General features: G+C 40.0%; 1 protein-coding gene across 1 annotated transcript; it reads left to right on the top strand.

The window, feature by feature from the left end:
- Positions 1 to 6,959: 6,959 nt before the first annotated feature.
- Positions 6,960 to 11,303, top strand: LOC147817585 (homeodomain-interacting protein kinase 1-like). The gene is made up of 11 exons (XM_087170218.1): positions 6,960 to 6,971; positions 7,444 to 7,704; positions 7,807 to 7,998; positions 8,477 to 8,658; positions 8,766 to 8,889; positions 9,629 to 9,745; positions 9,854 to 9,922; positions 10,019 to 10,206; positions 10,294 to 10,386; positions 10,447 to 10,686; positions 11,255 to 11,303. The coding sequence occupies exons 1-11, from the start codon at positions 6,960 to 6,962 to the stop codon at positions 11,301 to 11,303; spliced, it is 1,527 nt and encodes a 508-aa protein (XP_087026344.1).
- The last annotated feature ends 1,018 nt before the right edge of the window (positions 11,304 to 12,321 follow it).

Genomic DNA, 12,321 nt, shown 5'->3' with positions numbered 1-12,321 from the left:
CCAAAGCATGTCGTGTACGTGTCTTGTAACCACGAGCTTGTGAGTTCCATCTGAAGGCGGCATTAGTAAATAGAGAATGAACGCTAGCGCTTATTTTCTTTTTGCTCCACCAGTCGTTGCTTCAATGTGAGTAAATAGTAAAAAAGTAAACAGCTTCAGTGTTAACACACACTCTGTAGGGGTAACAGTGCCACTACAATCCCACTGTGTTTTTACATGCTCATTGCTCATGAAGGATTCAATTTGCAGGTTTTCAGCGACTGTGAATCACTGAATGCATCTAACTGTGTGTGTGTGTGTGTGTGTGTGTGTGTGTGTGTGCGTGTGCGTGCGTCTTAAATCCTTCAGCAGATACAGCGCCGCAGGTGCTTGGTCTTTGTAGAGGAGCCTGTTGCTATAGCGATGGCTCCATAGTTACAGTCTATGAGCCTGTGGCACCCTGCACTCTGTCAGGCAGGTAGGTGCATGAGGCCACTGGCTCAGTAATGACTGTAGATGCTTTGCAGCCGTGACCCTAACACCTGCAGCATCATGTTTTGTTGCTTGGTAACAGCTTGTGTCCAGGTTTGTTTCCTGTCAGAGTTGACATTTACAAAACCTGCAGTTGGACAAAAAAAATTGGACCTATTTAAAATTAACATTTCAGCAGTGAGTTAGCCAATAATGTACTCAATCTAGTTTAAAAAAGATTTTATCTCAAGAAATTATAGGAATGGAAATCCAATCTACTCTCTCACTGCATCCTATTTCAAAATTTAAATGGCAGGAAAATTAAACTGTTCCTCAACCGGCTGAGGTCAGTCAAGGTAGTGCCTTCTGCTTTGGGAACCACAGTATAATATGTGCTACTGCATGTACATATCATTTCTAACCTTCTCACTAGCCTGAGCTGTTTGTTGTAGCTGTGTTTTGTGTGACAAAAATGTATTAGCTATGCAGCTAGCTAGTATTAGCTAGCTAGTATTAGCTAGTATTAGCTAGGCAGGTAGGAAGTGTCAACTGTCATATTTGAAAACTATTTAAGGTGTAATGTCTAGTTTAACAGGCTGTTAGCTGAACAACTCAAACCACTGACACACATAAGTCACATCCTCTTATTTAAGTTGTCTGCTTTGCAAAGTTTGTTTCGGTGATTATCTCCATTGCTAACAAGACACAAGATGTAAATACGGCAGTTGTAGAGCTGCTGTAACTTCTGACACAAGCTAGCAGTTTTTCCCTGCGTCCCAGTCTCTGTGTTTTAAATCCCTTGAAAAAAATAATCCCAATTTGGGAACATTCGCCCATTATTACAAAATGATAATCCTTGTAGTCACAAGAGTCAAATTGAAATGGTCTAAATATATTTGTAGCAGTTCCATAACTGTTCCTGCTGTGACTGCCTTTTTTTTAATTAGCTGAACTGATTGTTTGTTGAACACATTGTCTGTGTTCATTTTTTATTTTGATGTGCCACTTTATGGACATTTGTGTGATTCGTTTTTTTGCCAAGCTGCAGATAATGTGGCAGTTACAAATTCCCAGTGTCTTTCTCCTCTGCTTGGCTGCCTCTAATTATGTTCTGCATGACATGATGTAATCACAACATAAGGTGAACTAACCGAACACACGTGAGCCAGAGTAAATTGATAAAAAAAGGACAATAGATTATTTAATACAGCACTGAACATATGTAGCACACACCTGCACAAAGAGCTGACTCTGACATTCTGACTGTTTCAATATGTCGACATTGCAAACAGCTGATTTTCTACTTTGCAGGTTGTGTGTGGCCATGCATGTTTTCATAGATGACATTTCACTGCTGTGTGTGCATGCATGCTTATGAGGGTATAAACGTTGCCTCTGAGTGTGTGTGTGTGTGTGTGTGTGTGTGTGTGTGTGCACGTATAACACAGTCTCAATGCATCCACATTGAATTGCGATGGCTGTTTGCCCTGAGGAAAAGGAAATCAGAAAAGAGATCTCAAAAGTGTTTAATTTATTTCTCCTAGACAACTATGAGATCTGAGAGAAAGCAGAATTAGACTAAAGCTCGATTCTCCCGTCTTCCAGTTTCTCCTCCAGGAGAAAAAGACTCTGATCTGAAAATCTGAAATTGCTCTCCTTTTAAGTTTCAAATGCGATCTCATCAAGCTCTGAAATAATTCTCTGATTTTTCTCAACTTTTGCGACTCTTTCTGATCCCAGGCAGAGAAATCAGAGAAATCTCTCTCTATGAACTCAGTCTATTCTCATCGCAGCCTTTAGTTTCACAAATTCATACATCTCACACTGAGCTCAGACCGAGATAACAAAGATCTCTCTGCAAACACTCACTGAATTCTCCTTCAGACTTAATGTTTTAATCTCAATCCCCCATGTACAGTTGAAGTCAGAAAACACAAAGTTAAAACTCATTTTTAACCACTCCACAGATTTCTTGTTATCTATAGTTTTGGCACGTCTGTAAGGGTTTCTATTTTGTTCATGACACAAGTCATTTTTTCCACCAGTTTCTTTCTGTTTGAGGGACGGGTGTACTTTACAAAATACGTGGCAACATGAGGAAGGAAAACTATGTGGATATTTTTGAAGGAACATTTCAAAACATGATCAAGGAAGTTAAAGCTTGGTCGCAAATGGTTCTTTCAAATGGACGATCACTCCAATCATGCTTTCAAAGTTGTGGCAAAATACTTGAGAACAACAAAGTCAGGGTACTGGAGTGGCCATCACAAAGCCCTGAGTTCAATCCAATAGAAAATCTGTGCAAAATTGAAAAGGCAATTGCAAGCAAGGAGGCCTACAACCCTGACTCAGTTCAGCAGGTCTGTCAGGAGGAATGGGCCAAAATTCAGCAACTTATTGCGAGGAGCTTGTGGAAGGCGACCTGAGACGTTTGACCCCAGCTCCCCATGTTCCCTCTGTCATTTCACCTTTGTTCCTCAGTGCGTTGAGTGAGTTTATTTCATTGTATTTCCTCAAGTCATGTTTATTTTAAGTAGTACATCTAACCTCCTTGGTTTGTTCTCACACGATTATATATTTAGTAGTGAGAATGTATTGATTGTCCCGTTTGGCTGTTTATTCTGAACATAAACAGACACTAGAACCAAAAGCAGATTTGAAACAGGATTTAATTGTACACATCTCTTTTTTCTTTTCTTTTAATTATATTCTTAAACTGCATTCATGGTGGTCTTAATAAGGTCCTAAAAACTCCATTGGGCACAATGCTGTTACTGTTTGTAAGAGTTAATTTGTAATGTGTGCTTTCTTTTATTCTTGCAGCTCACTTCATGTGCTGAGGTACAGTGGATGGATGGGCATCGGTTGAGAAAACCTCAAGTTCTGTTAGTAAGTTATATGATAAGTTTATCACACTACAGTGACTCACTATCACCTCTTGATGAGACGGACAGTTCAGGACATCTAGCAGCAGTTACACAGTGAACCTTTTTAAGGCAATCTGCAGTCACTTATTTCTGTCCCATTAACCCCATCACCATTCTGTTCAAAGGAATGCATTTTATTAAGCGTTACTGTATATTGGGTAAACTTTGAATAAAGGGCTGATTTGTTTTAACATTTCTAAGTGTCCTTGATTTTTTGTTTTAATTCATATTTATGTGTTAGGTGAACCTGGATGAAACTAATGCAGTATAATGGAACAGGCCTGTAATAAATCCTCCTTCATGAGGATTATAATGTTCAGTATTTACTGAATCTGTTTGAGAAGTGTTGGTTTATTTTTATGGTCATTGTGGCAGCTGTAATTGTAATTGTGGTAATGTTTAAGTGTACTGGCATATACTGAGAACTGTTCCTAATATTTTGTCATATCTAATTCCTATAAAGGGATGGACAAAATATTAGGAACACCTCTCAGTATAGTGTTAGTTTATATACAGCAGCTCTAGTGTCGCTCAGTTTCATTTACAAAGGAGAATAAAAGGAGCCATTAAAAACACAGAATCAAGTTCAGCAGGGTTTCTCCTCAAGTCTCAAGTACGACTCCTGTTACTAACTGTCATGTCTCACCTTTTATCCTTGTCAATTTTAGGAGAAACATGTAAGAAGCATGAGACAAAATAGAAACTAAAATGAGGCTGAAAAAAGAATCTCAATTTTGTCTCCTGAGCTGTAGAAGAGGAAGATTTGAGCCGTACAATTTTGCTCTGGGTGTGTGTGTGTACAATCATTCTAGCGTTAATACGCGTATGTGTCAATAAGTATGTAAGTGTGTGTCGGTGTGTGCGAGTGCGTGTCATAAAAAATGGAGAAGGCTAAAGTAGGCCAGCGGTTCACAACACCACAGGGGCTTGTGGGCTGAAGGAGCCACACAAAGACACCTCCCTTCCCTCCCACCCTGCCCTCCTCTTTGTCTGCATCCCCTCCTCTCCTGCCTCCTTCTTCCCTTCCCTCATGTCTCCTTTCCTCTCGCCTTCTCTCCTTCCCTCCTCTTAAGCATCCTGTCCTGGATTGCACGACTCTGCTGTATTACTCAGGGTGGCTGTTGGTGGTTTGATCCCGGGCTCCGTCTGTCTTCATGTCAGAGTGTCCCTAAGCAAGACATTGGACTCGATACTGAACCTTAAAAAGCACCTTCTGTCTGTGTGTGTGTGTGTGTGTGTGTGTGTGTGTGTGTGTGTGTGTGTGTGCTCACTCCATACTGTTGTAGACTAATTAAAAAATGGAGCCAACACATAAGTGCCAAAAACTGCAGTCCCTGAACGGCCACTTGAGGCTGGCTCCAAAAGTTAGTCAATCCCCTTTATAGCTAATTTTCCCCGTCTGCACAGGACTGAATTTCCATATAACTCACTCGTTAAAATTTTTATTAAGGCTTAAAGTTGTGCATGATTGAGGGCGTGGCTGCTTTGAGTGGCAGGTGGGTGCTGTCACAGTTGGCTAGCCGCTAGCTGTCTGCTAGGTGACAACTAACTAGCTAATTCGAGTCACTGAACGTGACCTCTCAACCATATCTGTGGTGTTGGTCTATCTGTGGGAGAATTTTCATGTAAATATTGGACAAATAATATTTCATCTTGTGCGGCTAAGTGACTAAAAAGGTGAGGAAGTCTGTGCTTCTGTATTTTGAGGTGAGTGAAATTATAGTGTCATTTTACTTAGCACTAATTAGCCAGTATCTGTGTCTATGCTAACGATATCTGGCTTGTTAGCTTTGCTCGTTAAGTAGCCAGCAAATGAATAAGCCTTCGGTTAGCCTTCGAGCAAAACACCTAGACATCATTAGCCAGCTGCGCTAACAATGCTAACAGGAGCATATGCTTGCCACAGTTATTAAACGTCCCAACTCTTTGCCTATTTTTGGATTAGCTGGGAGTTAGGTGAAGTCAGACACTGCCAAGATGGCGACGGTGGAGCAGCCCATGCTGAGCTTCAAAACTGCTCTTCAGAAACCTACAGGTGACGTCCCGGAGCCTACGTCCTTCTTTATATACAGTTTATGATTGTAGATTATACTTTAATTTATTATTATTTTTATTTTATTTTATTTTATTTTTTTTAACCCATATTGAGATTCGTACACAAAGTGCTAGAGTGTTTCTTCCTCTTGCTTTAAAGGGCATGTAATGTATTATACCATGGTGTAAAACAGGCAGTGCATTAAAACATAAACACGTTAAACACAAACCTGATCAGTGCTGTGTCTCACATGACTCACTTTAACTTTCCTGTGAGTCCAGTAACTGACAAAAAGCCTTAACCGTGTCCAACAAAAAAATGTGTTCTTGATTGCAACTGATCATAATAATGTCATCATCCTCCACATATCACATACAGGACAATATCAGTTGCGCATAAAATTACATCTCTCAATTTTAATGACTCTCCCGTATAAATGTCAGAACTGTTCTCGGTGTATCGACACGGACAAATGTGAATAACTAACACTGACAGTTATGGCTGATTTTCCACAGAACAGAAAACACATGGATCTGACTGAAATGTACAGCAGGGTCCAAAAGTCTGAAACCAGTTTATATTTTTTTGTTTTATGTTGTTTGTTTTTATGACTTTGTAGAGAATACTTTCCAGTAAAGTGTGTTTGTTCAATGATAGGGCAGTTACATATGTAAAATAAAAATAAAAAAGGCCTTTATGTTCTTTAACACTGTATGTACAGTAGATGTAGATGTGGATTTCACTTCCTGTTGAATATAAGAAAACCAAAAACAACAGGTTGCTGCAGACAGCATGTCATTTTGCAAACAGCAACATTTCAAACATCTATATGTTTATTATTATTCTTTAATTCTAAACTACTGAACAATAGAGAGAATAAAAGAACGTCGCATCATAATAGAATTTAGAATTTAGAAGTAGAACTGCAGGATAGAAAAAGAGACGCAGTTCATTTCAACTGGCTTCACATCGTGTGAAAAACCAGCAAGAGGATCAACTTCAACATTTCAACTGCAAGAAGATCTTTTGTTTAGAATATATATACAGATGTAAAAACATCTCAACAATCGAGTGACAACATGGTAAGTAGATTAAATTGGTTTGTTTCAGTGCAAATCAGTCCCAAATACAAGGAAGCTGAACTGGTTGCAATGTGAAATAATATAGTTTAGTTCCATTTTAATCATGTGAGTCAACATTTACTATATTTAAGGAACAGTGAGCAGAGATAAGTCGAGGTAGTTGCACTGTATCGTGACAACCAAAGTTTATAATGTAAGTTTTACAGTATGTATTTATATAGTCAGCTGAAAAACAAATTTGCAATGGCTTTTGAACAGATGCTGTATGAAAAGAGATGAGATCAAGGGTCAAATAAGCAAGACAATTAGATTTATCAATTTGAAATCAGTGGGAGTAAAAATGTTGTGTTCACGTGAAATTTTCAATCAGCAATCGTTAGTTCTCAGTTACAAATTAAAGTCACTCATTCAAAATTTTACTCAGCATCAACTTAAAGTACCAAAGAATTAGCCCATTTTGGAATAATGTATATTCAAGTATTGATTAATTTTAATTTTAAAGCTGGTAAAGGTGAAGCTAATTTGAATTACTTATCACACTGTTAGCTGGTGACGTTCTCCCTGGAGCTCATTAACGTCTTATCTTCAACTATAACAACACACATCATCCTTCATCTGTTGATTGCATTTTGTATCATTAATGTGAATCTGTAAAGTAACTCATAACTAAACTTACAAAGTAAATATAGTAGCAAAAAAATACAATACGTGCCTTTAAATTGTGGTACAGTAGAAGAGTGAAGTAGCACAAAATGGAAATATTCAGGTACAAGAAACTTACTATTTCTACTCCTAACCTATTATTTGATTCACGCTCCATAAAAGATCTTGACAAATCACATCCTTTATATAAACTCTTTGTTGTAAAGATGTGTACAATTGCTGGTGTCCTATTGTATGAGACAAAGTGTGACTTAATGTTGCGCCTTTCTTTCCCGCTCTCCTGTAGACGACAAATTATCGGGATCAACATCATTTTCCTTCATCTGAAGAAGAGAAGAGAAGCTCGTCAGTCTCCTCTTCTTCAAGTGATGAGTCCCAGGCCTTCCTGTGTGTCCTCTCCTCCCCCTCCTCTGACTACTTGGTGCAGTCTATTGTGGGAGAGGGCGTGTTTGGAAAAGTGGCCAAGTGTGTTAAGACAGCCACCAAGGAAACAGTGGCTGTGAAGATAATCAAGGACAGCAGCTTCACACCTGAGGTGCAGTGCGAGGTAGGTTACCAATTAATGTGTGTTAGAGTTTAATTGGCACAAAGCTTCGACAGAACTTTACACTGTGTTCACTTCAAGTCTAACATCTCACATGTTCCCCAGCTGACCATCCTTGAAGAACTGAGGGCTTTTGATTCAGACAGATTCAACTTTGTCAGATACAACGATGCTTTTTTCGACGGACAGAACATTTGTCTCGAGTTTGAAATGCTGGACAAAAGTCTGAGTGATTTCCTGGAGGAGAGACCTTCCTATTGTCTCTCTGTGAAGGAGATTCGCCCAATCCTGCATCAGGTAGGTGCCACTCACCTGAGCTGTACCACTACAGGCTAATGTGAAGGGCGTACAGGAACTGTTGCACGTGTCACACATGCAGTGTATGCATAAGGTTTACGACACAAAATCCTTAATCATTTTTAAAACAATGGGGCTTTCTGTTTCTAGGCAGCAACTGTTTATGTTGTCAGCTAAAATGACAACTGTCACCAGCAGATTTTATCAGCTGTAGCTCGCTATTGATCAAGCTAACAAAAGCTGCAAGCACTGGTTGAATATACCCCTCCAACTGACTTTTTTATGTCACCAGCTGATGATAGTAGTTACTGGTCGTAACTACAGCTCTATGAGTAACTGCAAGCCCAGCTGGGTGACACATGCACTGCGGTCCTATGAGGAAGTCACTATTATTTTGTGTAGTGGGTTGACAAACATCCTTACTATCGTATTGGACTGAACAGCAGCTGACCCTCTACTGATTTATTCATGACTTCAGATGGCCACTGCACTGCAGCTCCTGAGGAGCCAAGGAATTGTGCACGCGGATCTCAAGCTAGACAACATCATGTTGGTGGACCATGTAAACCAGCCGCTCAAGATTAAAATCATTGACTTTGGCTGGGCCCGTTATGTGTCACAGACAGCCAGGGGCTCATACCTACAGCCACGCTACTACAGGTAAGTAACTGACAACAAGACAGAGTTCTGCTTTAAAGATTTTACAACCAAAACTGCCAAAAATATCTTTAGAAATAATCTGATGCTAATTAATGTCCTCTTTTAAGGTCTCCAGAGGTCATCGTGGGGCTTCCCTTCACAGAAGCCATAGACATGTGGTCACTGGGCTGCATTGCTGCAGAGCTGTACTTGGGCCACGTACTGTACCCTGGAAGTTGCGAATACGATATGGTCAGTATTTCAATTTAAGTATATTAAAAATATTTTTGAGGGTTGAAAAAGCTTAGAAATAAATAATATAAGTAGAATAACCTCATAGAGCATTCACCACACAGCAAGGTTGAGTTTTTACTGCATCATGGTTTGAATCCAGCTCAGCAATCTCTACTGTCTCTATTAAATAAAGCAGAAATGCCAAATAAAAATTGATTTAAAAAATGCTCATAATTTAAATTAATTTTGCATTAAAACAATATTTTAAAGGAGTAGTTCAGCGTTTGGCAAAATATGCTTATTCGCTAAATGAGAAGATTCTGCAAGTTAAAACTAGAGATTATCTTAGTTTAGCTTAGCATAAAGCCTGAAAGCATTGGGAAAACGGCTAACCTCACTTACCTGACAAAGTTGCAGGACATAAAATTGTTGTTTTTACAAAATGCTAACTAATTAGCATATTGCATCTCAGGCAGGAAATTAAAAACAACAATATGTGGTCTTAGTGGTAGAACTATTTCTGGGTAAGAGATCTAGGCTAGTTGTTTTCTCCAACTTCCTGTCTTTACGCTAAGCTAAGCTAACTGCCTCCCTGCTCTAGCTCCATACTTAACTCACATACATGAGAGCCGTGTCAATTCTCATCCTACAATTTACTTTCGCGATTTTCTTAAGCGACACTATGGTACAGAAAAATCTTAATATCTTTCATATGTACCAAGTGTAACTGACTTTGTGAGTGTGTTGTGTGTTGCAGTTACGACACATTGTGCAGACTCAGGGTCAGCTACCGCAGCAACTTCTCAACGACGGAGTCAAAACCAGGAGGTTTTTCCAGAGGAACAGATGCCGCAGACGTCAGTGGAGATTAATGGTACGAACACTCAGTGACTTTCTTTTTTATCTTTGTCCCTCCATTAGTCTGTCTCTTTCATCTTGTGTTTGGGACACATTAGCTAAATCAGATATTATCTCTCTTTAGACCCCGTTCGAATATGGAGAAACCACCCTGACAGAGAACTACTTCAACTCCCTGGACGACCTGGAGAACGTGAGATTTTCAGCTTAAAAAATGAAAAATATTTGGTGTAGAGATTTCCTTGAGACGGTGAGATTTTAATGACCTTTGTGATTTTATCTGCTTCAGGTCAGACCACCCTGTCATCTCGCAGATGAAGACACCATGGCAGAAATCAAGGACCAGAAGAGCTTTGTGGATTTGCTGAAGGAGATGCTTCATCTGGACCTCAATGAACGGATAACACCCAGCCAGCTTACTGAGGACCCATTCATCACCATGAGCGACCTCGCCGAGAGCTACCCCAACAGCTTCTAGTAAGTCCGCGTTAAGGTGCTGTGTGTAGAATCTCTGATGGTGTGGATGGATGTAGTTGCTGAAGTCAATGATTCCTTTTCTTCCAGCGTGAAATCGTGCTGTGAAGTGATGGAGGTGTGTCGGGATCAGGGTCTGAGATCCGAAAACAGGGTCTCTGAGGTTCAGTCGGTCCAGCAGCCGTGGCTGAACCCTCAGGCCTCCACCAGCGGCGCCGGCCTGGACCGCCACAACGTCCCCAGCCAGGTCGCTCCTGCTTGGCATAGCAACCAAGAACATCCCCTCATACTGAGGATCTCATCAGCCGTCTCCAGCCACCTCGCCATCCGTGAATGTCAGACTCCACCACAACCACAGCATCCCGGCTTCTTCACTCACAAGGAAAGGACATCGCCAGAACTGCATCCATCCTGCAGAGGCAACGTCACGCCTGCGAGGAAAATGAAGAGGGACACTTCTGAAGCCTCACAGAGTGATGAAAGGTAGGTCTCTTTCAACTATGCTCTCCTGATTCTATTATACTTAAATACTATGAGATACTTTACTGCTAAAACCGAAGAGGTTCAAAAAGTGCTTGATCTACACAGGAGCCCAGAAAGCGTCCCGCCAGAGAGTAAGAGGATGGAGGGGAACATGGATTTCATCGAGACACACACAGGTAGGTGGGCTAACATTCAGCAACACACCCTGGCTTTAAATTCATTAAGGGATAGATGATAGATAATAATAGAAGATAATAATTTTCAAACCAATTTAATATCATGGAGTCAAATTGCTAACAACTGTCATTTAGTAGCGTAACTATTTTACTAGGGTGACTAATTATCTAAAACATGAAATATTTTCTGTACCACGTGATCAGAGATTATAGTGAGTGGCAGTAAAGCGAGACCTGATTAGACCGAGTATAATTTGGAGACCCCTAGACTTTACCATTATCACAGTCATTCATGTTAAAACTCAGATTCTGACTTGTAATATCTGAAATTACCTTTAATATCCATCACTTTGTTTATAAAATATCATCATGTTTTTCCTTTTTTCTTTTAGACCTACTTCAAGATTCATCCGAAGCTTCATCGAGGACGGCCAAAGATAAGACTGTGACGAAAAGGACAACAGTTACTTTCATAAAGAGGAAGATGAAGAGGAGCCTGTGTCACGGACAGGATCCTTGTGAAGGCCCATGCGACACAGATGCAGTTAAACCAACAAGGAAAAGGACGTGGGACACTTTTATTGCTGCACACAGCGGGGACAGGTAGCTCTTCTGTAACTCCTCTCTGCCGATTAACTTCCTGTTTTTAGATTGAAGTGATTCAAACAACATTTCGTTTACGCAGAAGTCCGGACAGCGCATCGCCAGAGAGGAAGAGGAGGAAGATGAACCCAGGTTGTGTGCAGTTACGCCAAAAAAACCAACACACTTCAGAACGCAACAGCCCGATACAAACAAGTCAACGCTAACTCTTATTTTGTTTGTGGTTAGTTTCACATTAAACTCACCATTTTGTTCAGTAGTTGCACAGTTTCTACTTTGGCTTACCTTCTGCATCCTGCCAATAAAATGGAAGCGACCGGTTAGTGACTGAAATTATAAGACCAACAACGGTCTGTTTAAGTAAAGAGGAGACTGTAATGTATGCGATCACATGTGAACCAGCTAATTTAAGCTGCTGATCACTTATATTGTTCTTGTGTTGACAGTTTTGTATGTTTACGGTGCCTGTGTCACAAATGAATATAGTGATAAACCGTGGAAAACTTGCACGTAAACAGGAATTATTCAATACAAGCTATAATCAGTCTTTGCTGTAAATAACTAATGTTTGATTTTACACACATCTGTTGCGACAGCCTGCCGTTTATTTTAAATCAATAGAGTGGAAGATATCATTATGTCTGATGTGAAATGAAGAGGCGGTGAGTTGTTGGTGCGATAACTTCCTGTTATAACGCTGGAATAGCAGGAAGATAAAAGTCAGAATCTAACCTCTATGAGGTGATGTCATCAGTATTATTTAACTTTGTCAACATTATAAATTTATGTTTTATTTTTTTTCTGTTCAGAGTTGATTCAAAACTCCAACGAGGCTGCAACTGAGGCGACATCCAGC

This window comes from Seriola lalandi, unplaced genomic scaffold (assembly GCF_002814215.2).
Source record: "Seriola lalandi dorsalis isolate HSWRI2012SDOR001 ecotype SW California unplaced genomic scaffold, Sedor1 jcf7180002054934, whole genome shotgun sequence".
In the NCBI taxonomy this organism is placed as follows: domain Eukaryota; kingdom Metazoa; phylum Chordata; class Actinopteri; order Carangiformes; family Carangidae; genus Seriola; species Seriola lalandi.
The sequence above is the reverse complement of the archived record's forward strand: the minus strand, read 5'-3'. Positions and strand labels throughout refer to the sequence as shown.

Coding starts and splice junctions, on each gene's coding strand:
- LOC147817585 (XM_087170218.1), top strand. Junction 8,659..8,765: donor CTACAGCCACGCTACTACAG/GTAAGTAACTGA, acceptor TCCTCTTTTAAG/GTCTCCAGAGGTCATCGTGG. Junction 9,923..10,018: donor CCCTGGACGACCTGGAGAAC/GTGAGATTTTCA, acceptor TATCTGCTTCAG/GTCAGACCACCCTGTCATCT.